Source organism: Camelina sativa, chromosome 8, assembly GCF_000633955.1.
Source record: "Camelina sativa cultivar DH55 chromosome 8, Cs, whole genome shotgun sequence".
NCBI classification, from domain to species: domain Eukaryota; kingdom Viridiplantae; phylum Streptophyta; class Magnoliopsida; order Brassicales; family Brassicaceae; genus Camelina; species Camelina sativa.
Window position 1 is genome coordinate 16,607,647 of NC_025692.1, and position 17,066 is coordinate 16,624,712.

Sequence of the window (17,066 nt, forward strand, 5' to 3'; positions counted from 1 at the left end):
GATCTCTGGATGGATCGGTTTCCGGATCCGTTCAAGATCTTGGAGAGAATCCCATTAGAACTCGAGAGGGACACGAGCGTGGCTCTGTCCCCAGCGAGAGTGGACTGGAAAGAAACAGCAGAAGGGCATGAGATAATGCTCGATGTTCCTGGTTTGAAGAAGGATGAAGTGAAGATAGAAGTGGAGGAGAACAGAGTTTTGCGAGTGAGTGGAGAGAGGAAAAGAGAAGAAGAGAAGAAAGGAGACCAGTGGCATAGAGTGGAGAGATCATATGGTAAGTTCTGGAGACAGTTCAAGCTACCTGATAATGTGGATATGGAATCAGTCAAGGCCTACCTTGAGAACGGTGTACTCACTATTAACCTCACTAAGCTATCCCCTGATCAGGTCAAGGGTCCAAGGGTTGTTAACATTGCGGCTGAAGAGGACCAAACTTCAAAAATCAGCTCTTCTGAATCCAAAGAACTCTAACTGAATAAACTATATACTACTTTCTGAGTGTGACGAAGAGTTATAAATCCAAGACTCTTGTGTTTCAGGTTGTGTATGCTAATAATGGAGTGTTATGTTTTGTAACCTATCTACCAAAATATGTATAACCTTTCCGTATCCAGTAAAATTTTCACGTCATTATATTACAGAACATCATTTATGACATGTCACAATATTCAAGAAAATGCACTTGAAACTAGATTTATTATTCAGATAACAGAGAAAATACTCTGACAAAAACTTGGAAAGTGACCAGAATCAATAAAAACGTGAAGAAACAGAAACAGGACAGAAACAAGAGTACTGAAACTATTTGGACTTAGATTTCATGAGCTGCTGAGCATCAGATGGAGTTGGAAGTGCAGGAATAGCTCCTTTCTGAGTTGTACACACGGCTCCACATGCATTTGCAAAGGCTAGAGCTTCCTTCAGCTTCCCTTCATCCTGCAACATTCACATTTACTCAAATCACACAACATCTAAAACCTGAAAACGTCATCACAATGTTTGCTGTAGAACGTACATCGAGTATGGAACCGTCTTTTCCCAATGAGACAAGAAATGAACCAACAAAAGAATCACCAGCTCCAGTTGTATCAACTGCTTTCACAGCGTATCCAGGCACTCTCCCTTTAAATTTCTGCAATTTCGCCAGTCTTCAGATCACTCTAACAAGGAACAATCATATCAAATCTGATTCCTTTTAATTAGTTACCTTTGTGTAGTATCTGCAACCTTTCTCTCCATCAGTTACGATAAGCAGCTTAAGCTTATCATGCATGAGAGACAAAACAACATCATCCTTCTCTGCATCTCCACGGGTGAGAAATGTCACCTCATCATCACTTACCTAAACACACCAAACTCAACACTAAGATCACCAAAACAGAACACATCATTTACAACAAAACAAACATATATTACACCTTGATAATATCAGCCTCATTCCAAATACTCTTGATGCCTTCAATTGCAGCTTCAGTGGAAGGCCAAAGAGGCAGCCTAACATTCGGGTCATAAGAGAGCAAAACTCCCGCATCCTTTGCGGTTTTCATAGCCGCCATGTGAGCCGTTCTACATGGCTCAGAGATCAAACTAATAGAACCATAGTGGAAAATCTTAGCTTTCTTGATAAGATCCTTGTTGAGTTCAGATTCTTTCAAGAGCATATCAGCACTCGGGTTCCTGTAAAACATGAACTCTCTCTCACCATCGTTTTTCAATGTCACAAAGGCCAGTGCAGTTCTTGCATTGGTGTCGAAGCAAACACCTTCGCTGTTCACACCGTTCTTTTTCAATATGTTAACCAACATATGTCCAAACTCATCATCACCAAACTGAAAAAAAAAGACAGAATACCACACATCACTCTACAGGCTGCTGACATAGATTCTAAGTAACATAAGAAAAAGATACAAACCTTGCCGATGAAAGCAGATTTGCCACCGAGTTTGGTGATGGCACAAGCAACATTAGCCGGAGCACCACCAGGGGCTTTGAGAAAACCTGTGGATTCAGCTAAAGATACACCAGAAGTGTCAGGGACAAAGTCGATAAGCATTTCACCAAAGGAAACAATTAATGGAGTAGCCATCTTTTTTTGGTGGAAAAACAATTGGAAGCTATAACTAAAGATAACATCTGTTTATATAAAGATGAAGAATGTGCAACAGAAAGGCATGTAAAGTGGGATAAGCACTAACAAAACCCCTAATTTGCAGTACAAACTCAGTCCAATCTTTTGACTGTAAAATTCGAGTAAAGAACAATCAAAGATCAATAAAATCTTGGGTTGATCACACACAGCGTACCGAATTCTCTGTTACAGAGATTTTTTATATTCTCAGAGTATGGAACTGAAATTATAATTTTAACATATCTTCTTTATGAAATGAGACTAATCATTAGTTCAAGGATTAAACTTGATTTATTAAAATAGTAAAAGTAAAAAGGTACAAAACAAAAGAGCATTAAACGAATAGATAAAAAAAAAAAAAAAAAACACAAAACATGACAATGCTCATTGCTTTCGCCTACTCCCAAGGACATATACGTCTTGGCTAACCCTCTCTGTCTGATTCATCTGAATCTGTGCCTGAACTATCTGTATCCCCAAACGGAGCAGGGATTGACTTGAGCAGTTCTAAATCCTTAACAGTAGGATCCTCGACGTGGTTTACAAAGGTGCGAACGCTACAAGGTTTCTTAAACCCTTCACCAAAACCTTGGATTTCAACACGTCGGAGAGTGTTCCTCTCGGGATTGAAGTAGAAGACATAAAAGGGTTGTCCACATGTATACTTGCGCATCGAAAACACTATTTCACCCGAAGCGGTCGATCCAGCGAAGGAAACTTGGTGACGGAAGAATTTATCATCGGTCCAAGTGTAGGCATGTTTCGACCATTCCTGTTTCTCTACATCCTCTAAAACCCACAAACGCAACTCATTACTGACACCAACGTCGACCTCACCCTCCCAATAAGTGTACACATCACCCTCGAAATGAAGAATCTTATGAATGTCGACATCATCCTCCCAGTAAATCATAGCTAATTTTCCCTTATAGTTTATCAACCGACAAATCCTTTCTACGTAAATAAAGGTGAATCTTTCTGACCGAACATCAAAACAAACTATCACATAATCAGTCGGAACATTATCACGAGACAAGTCACCACCTAAGTACTACAAAACCCCATTGATGCATACCCCGTCACTCTTAATATCATGTCGTAAGGGACATTTTATCTTTCTCCACCTCAAACCTCCAGCTCTAAATGTAAGAATTGTATGATGACCAGGACAATGCCTTGTATTGCTTGCCAATCGGATCAAACCCGAAAAAGCTATACGCCTTTCTGTAAGTATACCGTTTAGGTAAGATTTCTTATAATTATCTACTTAAATTTAAAATTTGTTCAAACAAAACTTTTGTATTACTCATGACAAAATAGTTAATGGATAAAAATGACGGTATCACTATCACATGAGTTAATAGCTTCAAGAACTAAGTTTTAAATTATAAAATGTGAACTGTATTTAATAATAAAAAAATATATTCGTTGAAAATAAGAAGAAAAACATAACAAATCTCTCGATATTCACCAAATTTTTTTTTTTAAACACTAGAACTTCATTGATTAGTTAGAAAGATTTGGTAAAAGATTGATACATGAACGAATACATGTACGAATAGTTAGATGAAAGTGATAATCTGATGTTTCAAGATGTTGGACTTTAGCCAGCTTGTCAGCAAGAAAATTCGCTTCTCGTGCGATCCATTTGAATTCAACAGAGTCAGATCGTGTTGTCCATCCTTTGATCTCTTGGATCCACTTGTAGATGTCAAATGGTCTATCATCATGAAGTATGTTCACTAGCACTTGGCTATCACCTTCAAATTATTTTCTTTATAATACGGTAAAAACATGAAAGAATTACTCAGACGATATCCAAAAGTTGGTTTATTCCTTATATGTATATATTTTCTAAAAATTGTTCACATGTTTAGTAACCTAGATGTAATTACAATTTACCCCTTGGGTTTATTTTTTCGATTTTGATTAAAAACATAAAGAAAAATACACATCAACAAATTAAAATATACATCATCTTCCACAATCCACGTCACTATACAGTTTTTTTCCAGAATCGACAGTTTCTTTTTTCTTGTTTATATCAAAAGAGAAGGAAACTGAAAGGGTTACTGTTCACAACCCGAAAAAAACTCTCTCTCTCTCTCGTCGCCGAACCCTAATTCCACTGGCAATACTCTGTCTTTCTCTACTCTCTCGCTGTCATCTCTCGCAGTCCTCGCCCGATATTCTCTCTCGCTCTCTCTCTCTTCTTCGTCGCTGTCTTGTTCGTTTCCGTCTAAGCCGCCCTCGTTTTTGAGTTCCGGTATGTGACGGCTGAGTTATAGTATTTACGGGAAAACGAAAGGTCTTGTAGATTCATATAAAGGCTGAGTTATAATGCTTTGTGGCTGAGTTGTCACAAGAAATAATCTGAAAGCAAACGGCTCATTTATACGACTTGACGGCTGAGTTATAGTATTTACGGGAAAACAAAAGGTCTCATCGATTCATATGACGGCTGAGTTATAATGCTTTGTGGCTGAGTTATCACAAGAAATAATCTGAAAGAGGAAAACAAAAGGTCTCGTCGATTAATATGACAACTGAGTTATAATGCTTGACGACTGAGTTATTAGACAAAATAAAACAAATGTATTACAACAATACTACATCCGACAATTTTTCACATTGTGCCCAACTTGTTTACATCGCGAACATGGGTGTCACTTAAATACATATTTGTGTTTCTTTACCCAATTACCGGAACAACAATTACCAGAACTGGATCCATGAAATAAAATGAAGAAGAATGAGGAAATCAATAAGAATTAGTGTAATTAAGAAGTTGAGAACGAGGAGAAAAACAAGGGGAAAAACAAGGTGAAGAACACTTTTTAACCAGTTGAAGAACAAGAGTCGAAGGAACGACGTTTCTTTTTCCGGAGAAGATGATGACATGGAGCTGACATGGATGAGGCGTCCGAAGTGGCAAGTCAGCCACCAAACAAACATGTAAATCAGCCATCAAACAAGATTATAACTCAGCCGCAACATGAATACTATTAAAATAATTAAAAAGCAAAAAAATGGCTGCCAAATTTAGCCGCTTAATGTCATAGCTCAATTGAAAATTTGTAACTCAGCCGTATCGTTTAAGTCAGGCGTAACTGAATGATATTCTAGTAATTAAGTTTTTGCTACTAAGTCAGCCGTAAAAACTCAGCCGTAATGACATCTCATAGATCAGCCACTGTTTATAACTCAGCCAGCCGGAAAAAGTTAATTCAGTTGTGTCGTAGGGATAACTCAGCCAAAAATTTGACAACTCAACCATCGGGTGAAAACTCAATCGTAAAAACTGCGCTTGGCTGAATTATGCTTTAAGTCAGCCGACCGCTCCAACTCAAATGTTTTTTCATAAATCAACCTCAACATACTATAACTCAGCCGTCGTTACCTCTGTAACGCGTTACGACTGAGTTATTTAATACACGTCAGCGATTTTTGACGTGGCGTCTAACGTGGCAATGACATTTTTGTAATTACGTTTTTTCATGTAACATAAAACAAGGGCACACTGGATATTTTCAAAATACCCGAAATATCCTAATAATAATAAAAAAGTTTTATATGTTCTGGTAATATTACCCAAAATGTATACCATATGAGTAAATCTCCCTAAAAATATTAATAATTCTATTTACTATTTGATTCTGTCAGAACTGAAAGTCTAATAACTTTTTTCTCGAATTTAGCTGTTTATTTGCACAGAACATTGTGGTTATGCTTTATTTTTCTTTTTGGATGGGAATGTGATTTTGATTTTTTTTATATTTTTTTTTTTTGGTCTAAGTGGTAAAAAAAAACAAAAACAATTTTATACTTGAATTTTGGAAGGTAGACAAAACACGAAATACACCGAAACACGAGATTCACTCTGAGTTGTAGAGTGTTATCTATCTTATTGTGGTTAAAAAATGCAATAGTTCTCGATTAGGTAGTGTTGGATCCGCATAATGTTCTAGGGTTATACTTGATCAACCATTGCATTTGGTCCAACTCTATAGAGGTGAATGTAATTTGCGTTTGATTTGGTTGTATCATTTTGGTTAATGAAAAGTTGATGTTGAGCAAAAAGAAAAAAAAAAAAATCAGGTGCCGTGCGGATACATAGTGGCACACTCTTCTAATCGATGGGCTACCGAATTCACAATTTTACCCCTTTATCTATTTGCTTCTTAAAAAAGTTAAAACCGTCATTTACAATATCCAGACACTGGTAAACCTATCAAACCACCAGCCAAAAAGCCTCTGATTTTTATTTTTAAAACTACCCCGACTTCACATCCAAATCCAATATTGTTGGCTTCTTCTCTCTTTACATAAACACACCAATCCACTTCACTTTCTCTAAAACAAACAATTCTCTAAAACGTAAAACACACCAAAAAAAAACGCAGGAAGTTGTATACAAAATCCTCTGAACAAAAGATGAGTTCTTCTAGCAAAGCATGGACGGTGGCAGTGAGCATTGGAGCCGTAGAGGCGTTAAAAGACCAACTAGGTTTGTCGTTGGAACTACATAGTCCGGTCTGTGAACCATCATCTCCGTAACAACGTTAGATCTGCTTCTCAAGGGAAAAGGCTTTCTTCTTCTGTCTCTGCTGCGGTTATCTCCTCTGCTGAGAGTGAGAAGGCCAAGAAGACTGAAGAATCGCTTAGAACTGTCATGTACTTGAGCTGTTGGGTCCTAACTAAAATTTTGTATAATATATAGTTTTTATACTTCTATAAAAATTCATTGAAACATTATATTTCATATTCAATTTTGGTTTCAACATAAAACAAACATTTCAAGAAATCTAAAATAAAATCAAGATTGCAAAACTTTCAAGTCAACCAAGCTCAGCATAGTGAGACATTGCAAGTTTTTGTAATTAGGATTGTGTGTAATGAAGTTAACCTAGAGGGACTGACTTGGTCCAAGAAGTGTTATCTAGTTGAGTAAGTTTAGTATCGAGAACCTGATGCAGGATCTTGACTCCGTAAATTTCAGTGGAAACCTCAGAATTTAAGAGAGATAAGATTGCTTCTTTAGAGTTTACCATTAGATTTACACAACAGTGAGTCTTGAATGAATGAAAGAAAAGCCAAAGATTCAAGTTATGTTCTCTACAAACTAAAATGGATAGGCTTCAGCATGTGGGGTAGTTTTCACTAACTTGCAAGACAATTATAACAACGGTCCTTTCCATTTAGTCTAAGAATCATAATCCCCCATCAACATAGATCGGCTTAGTTCAAAGATACTAACCAGATACAACACAACAAACAAACATCAAATGTGAAGTCACTACTACTCCTCTAAGCTATAACGTTTCTTCACAGCTTCAGTGATCTCCCAAACAACTTTCATGTCTTTAGGGAACACAACCACATCTCCTTTCCCTATCTCAAAGGTTTCATCTTTTTCGTCGTATCCGTCTACATTCACTTTCACCTTCCCTTCCACGAAAAACATCGTCTCTGTCTTCGTAAACTCCCATGGAAACTTGCTTGGAGCTCCTTCCCACCTTACACAAATGCACATCACAATTCAGTCCAAAATGTGATCTCTTTCTCAGTTTTTTTCGTCTATTTCGAAGAATCAATTAAGCTATCAGTTCACCAAATGTACACACTAACACAAATTCTACATGTTCTCTCGGACACTATTAGACCCTAAATACAAACTGTCCTGACTCCTGATCACCTAAAATACTCAGATTAGATCAACACTAACAAGTAAAGTTTTTGGTTCTGCTTGTTAAAACCCTAGTTTTCTATCAACGACATTGAAGCAAAAGAAGCAGAGAGAGAGAGAGATAAGAGAAAGTTACAGACTTGGGCCAAGAGGAGACGCCTAGTTGAGCAAGTTTGGTATCAGAAGCTTGACGCAAGATCTTGACTCCGTGGATATTAATAGGAAACTCAGAATCGGAGGAGATAGAGAGGATTGCTTCTTTAGGGTTAAGCTTCGTGGTGATGAAGGGAACGCAAACGCAGACTGTTAAGAGAAGCAGAGACAGAGTTAGAAAATGATTACCCATTTGGATTTTTGACAGACTCTTGAGTTTCGAAATTGATGTAATAGAAGCCAAAGATTCAAGCTTTTTTTGCAAGAGATGGCCTCTTCGAATTCGTTTAAAGTTGGGAACTTTACTAAATCTGAGGCAGATAGATGGTTGACTTTTGAGTCTATGAAGCCCTGAGAGATAAAGAACCGAACCAAACTTAATTGAGATTTTGGTTGTTCGGTTCGGCTTCGGTTATTGGTTAAGGATCAAACGGCGAGATGTTAAATTTAATTTGGTTAAGTAAGAGCTTCAGATTAGTTTGGTTTTTTGGTTAACTGAAATATAAGTGTTTTTTTAGATATAACCGGATTTATAGCACAACTAGACTGGCTTTACCATGTAATACAAAGCTTCAGGTGTAGTTTGCAATTAAAAACGGACAGCCCCAAATATTAAACATTTTTCTGTGGCGATTGTTATTAGAAGCACTAGCAACAAGAGCAACATGTGGAATGGTGGAAAATAGTCTGGCTTTGGCCAAGAATGATGCAAGAGAATGGTTAACCTCACAACTATGCTGCAGAACAATTTAAACACCCTCTCGTGGATGATGGATCAAATGTAACTTTGATGACTCATGACAACATCCAAACCAGTGTTCTAAGCAGCACCGGCTTAAAATAGTATAAACTCTGTTCAATTTTTGCAAAATGGATCTTAATTATATATCAAAAAAAAAAAAATTAAATCTTAAAATACACTATTTTTTATGTTAATTTAACATGGTTCTAACGCAAATGCACTCGTTGCACTAGGACCACAAAGAAGTCTGAGTCATCTTTTATTATTCCATAATGCATTCAACATTGTAAAAGATATCATTCCAAAATACAAACTTACTTGTATAGTCTTATGAGGATAATGGAAATTATAATAGATTGAAACTCCTTTAATATATCTTATACAACAAAGTAAGGTTTTCTTCAAACTAATGCTCTGATAAGCTGACAACTGGCATTATTTTCTTTCAACATGTGTCATTTATCTCATATTTAAGTATATTATTTTCATAATTACTAAATTTAGTTATATTTTCATAAAAAATTTTGTTTTAATCATTTTTTAATGTCATTTTAGTAGTTATATAATTAAATAATAAAAGATTAATATTCAAAAGATCAATTAATTTAACTCTAAATAATATCAAAATATTTATAGATTAATAGATTATAATTTATAGATTAATAGATTATAATATTTATTTGTTGACAAAAAATAGAATATATATTTCACAACTTTTTACGGCAAAATATCAATTCATTTTATTTAAAATAATTTAACGATATAAGAAATGTGATATTTCTTAATTTTTGCACCAAAAGATCAACTCATTTAGTCTAACTGAATTCAATATATATAAAAATTAAATTCAAGATATTTCAAAACTTTTATGTTGAGGAAGAAGTTAAGAACATACTTGGCCGGTTCTCCATATGATATGGGGAGTGTTAAAGTTAAAGGTTGAGGAAGAAGTTAAGAATATACTTGGCCATAATAAACAAAATTTACAATATCTTACAGCTGCAGCGAGTAAAGAGGTCAACTTCCAAATTTCAATCTTAACTAATCTAAGAGCTTTCAGAGATTGCATAAATATTCATTTTTCACTTTTGATTTTTACTATTTGTCCCTTAGCTTTATTGCATAACGGACCCCAAGCTGGCCCTGCAGGGCATCGATCCTAACCCCTCACCGTGGAATGGAACTACTCATCCAAATCCACCAGTAGATTATTGGTGCGCTAGGCGTTCCTCGAACCCTGGTCCCCACCTTTTAACAACCTTCCCACAGGACAAGTTGCCACCAACTCGAACTCTGGTCCCCACCAATAATCTACTGTGGATTTGGATGAGTAGTTCCATTTGCCACGGTGAGAGATTAGGATCGATGTCAGAGCCAGCTTTGGACTTATGGGGGCAAGCTAGCAGTGAGGCTAGTGGAGTCCACGGGATGGGTTGTTACACTTACCACTGGACTAGAGAACTTTATTGATGTTGTTACACAAAAATATACTTATGTCGCTACACACACAAATATGATGTGAAGATGAAAAATTCAATCTGTTCGGATCATACATCCCCTTGTAAGTCTACTGGTCTAGTATATTAAGGTAATTCAGATTTTACAATCTCTGGCTCCCTCTCCTCTATAATAATGTTTCTTCACATCTTCAGTTACATCCACAAAAACTTTCATGTCTTTAGGAAACACAACCAAATCCCCTGCCCTCAATTCTAAGGCTTCTCCTTCTTTGTGATGCTCTTCTACCTTCCCCTTCAACTTCCCCTCGACGAAGTACATCGTTTCTGTGTTCTTAAACTGCCATGGAAATTTGCGTGGAATGCTTTCCCATCTGCTTAAGTTTGACCTCGCAGTTAGTCAAACCATATACATGTACGTAGGACTCAACATGACTTTAAATCTACTTACTCCAAGGTTTGATGAGTGGTTCATTTTCTTTTTTTTAATGAAACAATTTCTTTGTTAATCTTTTGTAGGGTTAAGTCCCACCATAGATGATAGAAGGAGATCATATCTTTAATTTCTTTATTTATTTTCTGTTTTGTAACGACTAAAAAAATTGCATATGTTTAAGGCATGTATAATCAATCTAAGTTAAACATGTATAAATTAATACTCGATAAATAATAACTATTATAAATTTAATATATATATATATATATATATATATATATATATTTATCGGGTCGGAGTTGGCTAGTGCAATAATTACACAATTTGATAAATATATATAGATATATATTTTAAAAATTAACTGTAAATATGATCTCATCAATACTATAAATTAATAATTGTATAAATATATCAAAATATATGTAAGAAAATTTAGTGAAGTAGGACTGTTGTTGTAGTGACCCTCACTACATGATAAATATTTTCCTAAGAAATTGATCTGAGAAGAGCTCAAAAGGAAAGAGAGACCAAAGTAGAGAAGAACTGCCCAGATATGTCTGAGGAAAGTTAAATCAAGCGATGGGCTGATCAGTTGGTAGAACAAAGGACATACGTACCAGGCGGGGACGGATGGGATAGCGTACGAGCGTGCGTACGGACGGATGGGTTGCGAGTAGTGGGGAGGAAACCCACTAACAGAGATTATTTAAATCACAAAAATTGGAGTACTGGGTGATTTATTCCACTAAGTAAATTAATTAATTAAAAATGGAGAAGTGGAGGAGATTATTTAGTCAAAAATAAAGGAAGTGGGATGGAATATTTTCCCACTCGCCACTTGTGAGTGAAGAGAGGTGTAACGCCCCGACCGCCACCTCTCAATGGACCCTATGTTCACTCCTAGTCAATGGGTCCATTTTCTTTAATGGGCTTTACTTCTTCTCACTAGGCCTATGAGCCCATTCATAACCGATGGTCGGTTTGCTACGTCCGGGAGACTTTAAAGATTTGTTACCGTCCCTACAAATCACCACATGATCTTTTCCTGTGTTCTGTACTCACTCGCACAGTTTCGACAATCACTTCCCGGAAGGTCACCCATCCTAAGAGTACTCCAGCATAAGCACCCTTAACTGTGGAATTCTCTCAGAACCCTTGACCGAAAAGATAAGTGCACTTTTGGTGACATAGGTGGCCAAATCAATTCATTTAAACCTCTATGCAAGTCTATGAAACCGGGGTGTCACAAGAGGAGGGAGAGACACCCCATCTCTTTATTTCGAACAAGTGTATGCAAAGTAATGTGGAGGCTATACATACCCTCCTGCGTGTGGCTTGAAGGATTCGCCCACCCTCTCTATAAATACCATCTCTTCTTTCTCATTTGGAGAAGAGAGAAGAGACAGTGACGCCTAAAGGCTGTTGGCAAGAGAATAGAGAAAAATAGAGAGATTTTTCTTAAGTGTGGAGAGCTTGAATCGTTGTTTGCTAAGTCTGCAAGAAGAAGTATTGAAGCAAGCAAGAGATCAGGTTGGAGAAGCTGAAGCTCTGCGAAAACCAGTGAGTTCAAGGAGCATTGATTCGATCTAGTTTGGTGTTGGGAGACCCGAACTAGAGTCGACTTTCATGTGCATATAGTTGCATTCTTCTTGATTTCTTGTTAGTTTTCTTGAAGTTTTGCATTTTGATTGGTGGATTCCATAGTAGATAGTAATCGTGGATGTCGATCCGTTTACTTGATCTATTGCATGTGAGGTCTCGCATTTCTACTTGTTGTTTATGTGATTTTTAATCCATAAACTTAAGTGAATGCTTGAGTTAAGTTCCATGATGGATCACAAACGTTGATGTAGATCCGTTTGTTTGATCTATTGCATGTTAGGTAAATTCCATGGTGGATCGTAAACGTAGATGTCGATCTGTTTACTTGATCTATTGCATGTGAGGTTATGGGTTGTTATTTGAAGTTTTATGTGTTCTTTAAGACCATAAACTTAAATTTTAAATGTTGGATGGTCTTAGTGTGTGGCGTTCGTGACGAGGAGGTCCAAACAGCCATAAGCGCACTAAGAATGGAGATGTGTCTGACCTTCCCTGTAATGGTATATTTGGGGTTTTATTCTGGTTGCATGTCTTTGTGGTTGTAATGCAGAGATAGAAAGGGGGAAGGGATGGAAGGCGGCATATTTTGGCCCTAGTAAAACTTGTTTAAAAACTTTTCTTTTATTCAAGTTTTGCATGTTGCATTGATTGCTTGCTTGTGGTTGTTTTCTTGGCTTATTACCTTACACATGCTTTCTCTGATTGATTGTGTGATGTGGTGATTGATTCCTTTTGTTTTGGGGTGGGGTTGGGAATCTAATCTTCTGTAAGGACCCCTGAGACTCACTAAGTAATCTTAGATTATGATAGAATTTTGTCCTGCATGTAACCACTAGAGGGAAGTTAGAGGGCGTGTTGGACGATAGGAGCCCGGAGTAGTTTTATTTTGTACCTTTGTGTAAAAAGAAAAAGTATGTTTTTTTTCCGTTAAAACAATTATGTATAATCTTTTTGGCATTAGGCCTGGCCACAAAACTCTACAAGTTTTTTGTTATCTTTGTGAAATATTTTTATTTAATGAAGAATCGGTTTTATATTCGTGTACGAGTAATGACTGATTATGACCTAGTCCGGATCGGCTCAACACTTAGACGTCATGAGGGTTGAAAAGCCTAAGCAATGGCAGATTTAGAAATTTTTTTCAGGGGGGTCAAAATATTGAATAAATTTTTAATTTGTTCCAAAATATTAATGTTATTTAAATTTTTTTATAATTATAAGAGTTTTACGTTTTTATTTTAAAAATCAAACAGTGTAAAAAGACTAGAATTTTTTAAAAAACTAAAAGAAACCAAGTATTATGAACAAAAATCAAGTAAAAGTGTAGTAAGTAGGACTCGAACCCATGTTGGGAAGGGATTTTAGGGGGTCAATAAAGAGAATTTTAACCAATTTTGCCGAAAAATCCATAAGAAATAAAATTACAAATTTTGTTTTTAACATTTAACGGGGGTCATCTGACCCCTTTCCTCTTCACGTGGATCCGCCGTTGAACCTAAGTGATGTCTAAAGTAGTGGAAGTAGCGTCTCAGGGCTGTTCTAGGCAATTTTGGTCATAGGTCGGAGGCGTTACAGTTGTGGTGTTTGTTTCTCTTGAAATTGTATTAATTCTTGTTATAGTTTTACTACATCGAAAACCTTTGGTCTACATCTGTTATACATGATAATGGATTTCTTACTTGTAACTGATTCTAGAAATATACTAATTATGACAAAAAAAAAAAAAAAAATGATACGAATTTTTTTGAAAAAAAATTACGAAATTATGCAAATCAGTTATAAAATGCTATTAATAACTTATCGATAAATTAATATAATGTTTTAGTCTTGTCGTTCTTAATTTTCATATGTTTTACATTAGTCAGGTACTTTCTTTGATATATGGAAAACCTGTAACTCTAACCTGATGACTTTTTTGACAGAAGGTGGTCCTCTAAGACAATTCAAAGAAAGTTTAACTGACGGACAACAATTTATCAATAATACGTTAAACTACTAATTTTTGACAAATTCTATAGAAGGAATTTTCGTCTATAGAAATTACGTTAAAAAATTTTGAGGGATGAATCCGTAAATCTGTAAAAATAAATCAGTCAAAAATTCACAAGTTTTCTTGTTATAAGACCTAACAAAATGAATTTCAATAGATTTTTGGGACAAGAAGTCAAGATGTTGTTAAAATGCTCTCATTATGAGTCTTATCATTATTTACCCTCATAGATTTAAATGACAAGAATACCGATTCTCCACCTCTGTGGGAATTAATGGCCTAGTGCTTTATTTCTTGTTATCAGGCTAGATGAACATTAACATGCCACACGACTCTCGACCTCTGTGGACTGTGGGAATATTAAAGCAATTGGTTCCGCATGTTAATTATGATGTACTGTTAACCGTTGAAAGGATAAAAACACTACTAAAAGCCTAGTTTTGAAATGTTATAAAAAATAAATCAAAAGAGTATAGGAAAGAAAACCGACAAAGGCCAAGAGACAACCCCAAGTTCAGCAAGCTTAGCATCCGAAGTTTGTCTCAAGAGCTTGATTCCATGAATCTCATTGGGAACCGCTGGAGCGAATATCGAGTCATGGTTAAGTTCCATAGTTGAAAACTTAAAACTAAATAAAGAAGAAAGAAGAGATGAATGGGTGTTGTTTAGAGCATGCTTGATCACAAAACATTTGTTCGTATTTAAAGTAACCGCTGCCTAAAAATGAAAGCGGGGTAACATTTCCGAAAACCAAACGTAGTACATCTACCCATACAGGACAAACAGAGAAAAATAAGTTTGTGGAGCTAATTCGGTTCCTCGTGATAAATGCCGTCCATATATTTTGTTGTTGCTAGTACTGATTTTTGTGACCGATGTCGAAGGACGAGAAATTTATTGAGACTCCACTTAACACATGAAAAATTATGTGAAATTTGATGTTGCCGTTATCAGATTTTGATATAAAAAAAATTATTTCCCTGTTAGGATGTACAAAGTAACTTTTTGGTGTAAGATTATTATTTGTGTTTTGTAATATCCAAAAAAACATACTTTAATAATTCTAAAAAATATTTGTATCCATAATTTAATTATACTATATGCTTTTAACTTGCTAAAAAATGTTCCAGATCAAATTATGGAACGGGTTAGTGTTTACATAAATTTGATTATATATTTTTTTACAGACTGATCTACTAAAATACACAAAATATTTTAATCTCATATCAAATAATTTATGAGAGGTGTTAGTGCAAATTCTATCCGGTACCAAACACAAAAAATACAAATTATCTAAAATTATAAAATCTAAATGTTAAACAAAACATATTAAAACAAATACAAAAATACAACATACAATTTTCTAAATAAAAACATACATTTTTCTGAATAATTATTTAAAAATTATAAGATTATATCGTTTATCAACTTTATAAATGATAAAATTCTCAAAATGTGTATGAGTCCTATACTTAAATTATGTAGGACATATATATATATATGTATATATTTTAAAAGACGCGAGTATTCAACCCAAACTGATATTTTATTTTAATATATATCAGTCCAACCCATTTTCACTCATGTTTAGTAGTAGGAGCTCTTGAGCGAGTATATAAGCACATCGTTGAAACTTAGAGAGTGTATTAAAACTAACCGTAAGATGATAGCAATCACACACTTAAGGTGTAGATAAGCTGATATCAATCACATACCAAAATGATAGCAATCACACACACTGAAGGACAGTTATATCACCGTTGTAAGGACCCTACACGGTGTAACCAAAATGACTCAAACCCTCTTTTATTTGGAGTTTCTTCCATGAGTGGCAGGTAATATTTCTCTCCCTTGAACATGGATACCCAATGGTCCACGTCTATGGTGGGGAGTGGGGAGCTCTAACCACCTTCCACCAACAGGTCTAATTAATCCTCTTCAAACCTTCTCGTATCAAGTACCAGATTCGAACTCACCACTTTTGATCTGAGTCTTCGAAAAAGGTCCTGTAATACAATTCTTCATATGCTTTTAAAAATTTTTGATGACGGAATCAAAGAAAAATTGAGGTAGGGGACGTAAAGAACGTACAAAAACCGATGTAAGTGTTTGTTGTACTCCGACCACCGCATGAAGAGCCTCTGCATTTTTCCCAGTACACTATCTTGGATGACCGTGAAGATGCCAACACACTACAAGAAAACAGCTTAAAACTGACAAACATATCCGTCAGTTAGCCGTCGGAAACATCCATTACCGACAAATCACTAACAGATGTGTCCGTCGGTTTTAGGTTGTCGGAAAAATAAAGCTGTCGGTAATTACCAACGGATTTCCTATAAGCAATTACCGACATATTACCGACATATATATTGATGGTCGGTTTGTCGGTAAATCCATCGGTAGCTGCCTGTCGAAAATCTGTCTGATAGGTTTGTTGGTAAGTACATTGGTAATTATCTGTCGGACATCCATCGGAGTTATGTTTCCGACGATATTACCGACCGAACAATATCAGAAAATGTCCGTCGAACCGACAGAATAACCGATGATTTAACGATGAAATTTTGAGAAAGTTCGTCGTTTTCGACAGATTACCAACAATATGTTTTCGAGAAAGTCAATCATTTCCGACAGATTTCCGACGACATGTATCGAAATTGTCCCTTGTTTCCGACAGACTACCGACAGATATATATATATATATATATATATATATATATATATATTTAAAAATTAGCATAATTATACAAATTTAATACTGAAAATATTCATTTAAACTGAAATGCTTATATATTTAAATTCAGAAAGTTAAAAGATTGAGAGAAAATAACTTTTAAGTGAAAACATGAAAAATACAATATATATTCTC

The 17,066-nt window shown here is 35.6% G+C and overlaps 5 protein-coding genes and 1 pseudogene across 7 annotated transcripts in view; 2 read left to right on the forward strand and 4 right to left on the reverse strand.

The window, feature by feature from the left end:
* The window catches only part of LOC104707313 (22.0 kDa heat shock protein), a 6,257-nt gene extending 5,612 nt beyond the window's left edge, over window positions 1-645 (forward strand). Inside the window, exon 2 of one of the 3 annotated variants that reach the window (XM_010423641.2) lies at window positions 37-645. In XM_010423641.2, the coding sequence (XP_010421943.1) occupies window positions 37-471 (435 nt within the window). In that variant the 3' untranslated portion in view covers window positions 472-645. The other 2 variants (XM_019228519.1, XM_010423642.2) reach the window with 2 other exon arrangements.
* Window positions 643-2,087, reverse strand: LOC104707315 (probable fructokinase-5). Its single transcript, XM_010423643.2, has 5 exons — window positions 1,913-2,087; window positions 1,419-1,829; window positions 1,208-1,342; window positions 1,016-1,132; window positions 643-936 (listed from the first exon to the last, which is right to left on the reverse strand). Exons 1-5 carry the CDS (start codon window positions 2,084-2,086, stop codon window positions 802-804), a joined length of 972 nt encoding a protein of 323 aa, XP_010421945.1. The 5' UTR covers window position 2,087; the 3' UTR covers window positions 643-801.
* On the reverse strand, window positions 2,553-3,041 carry LOC104709607 (putative F-box protein At2g02890). Its single transcript, XM_010426189.1, has one exon. It carries the CDS (start codon window positions 3,039-3,041, stop codon window positions 2,553-2,555), a length of 489 nt encoding a protein of 162 aa, XP_010424491.1.
* On the forward strand, window positions 6,418-6,880 carry LOC109126074 (annotated as a pseudogene).
* Window positions 7,263-8,298, reverse strand: LOC104707316. The gene is made up of 2 exons (XM_010423644.2): window positions 7,955-8,298; window positions 7,263-7,644 (listed from the first exon to the last, which is right to left on the reverse strand). The coding sequence occupies exons 1-2, from the start codon at window positions 8,158-8,160 to the stop codon at window positions 7,428-7,430; spliced, it is 423 nt and encodes a 140-aa protein (XP_010421946.1). The 5' UTR covers window positions 8,161-8,298; the 3' UTR covers window positions 7,263-7,427.
* Window positions 10,152-14,913, reverse strand: LOC104707317. The gene is made up of 2 exons (XM_010423646.2): window positions 14,685-14,913; window positions 10,152-10,540 (listed from the first exon to the last, which is right to left on the reverse strand). Exons 1-2 carry the CDS (start codon window positions 14,804-14,806, stop codon window positions 10,303-10,305), a joined length of 360 nt encoding a protein of 119 aa, XP_010421948.1. The 5' UTR covers window positions 14,807-14,913; the 3' UTR covers window positions 10,152-10,302.

Excerpts from the sequence above, each read along its gene's own strand:
- LOC104707315 (XM_010423643.2), bottom strand. The coding sequence starts at position 2,086 with ATGGCTACTCCATTAATTGTTTCCTTTGGTGAAATGCTTATCGACTTT. Across the intron at positions 1,343-1,418 it reads ATGAGGCTGATATTATCAAG|GTAAGTGATGATGAGGTGAC; the intron begins GTGTAATATATG and ends TGGTGTGTTTAG. Across the intron at positions 1,133-1,207 it reads GTTGCAGATACTACACAAAG|AAATTTAAAGGGAGAGTGCC; the intron begins GTAACTAATTAA and ends GCGAAATTGCAG.
- LOC104709607 (XM_010426189.1), bottom strand. The coding sequence starts at position 3,041 with ATGATTTACTGGGAGGATGATGTCGACATTCATAAGATTCTTCATTTC.
- LOC104707316 (XM_010423644.2), bottom strand. The coding sequence starts at position 8,160 with ATGGGTAATCATTTTCTAACTCTGTCTCTGCTTCTCTTAACAGTCTGC. Across the intron at positions 7,645-7,954 it reads GGCGTCTCCTCTTGGCCCAA|GTGGGAAGGAGCTCCAAGCA; the intron begins GTCTGTAACTTT and ends CATTTGTGTAAG.
- LOC104707317 (XM_010423646.2), bottom strand. The coding sequence starts at position 14,806 with ATGGAACTTAACCATGACTCGATATTCGCTCCAGCGGTTCCCAATGAG. Across the intron at positions 10,541-14,684 it reads GGGGTTGTCTCTTGGCCTTT|ATGGGAAAGCATTCCACGCA; the intron begins GTCGGTTTTCTT and ends AAACTTAAGCAG.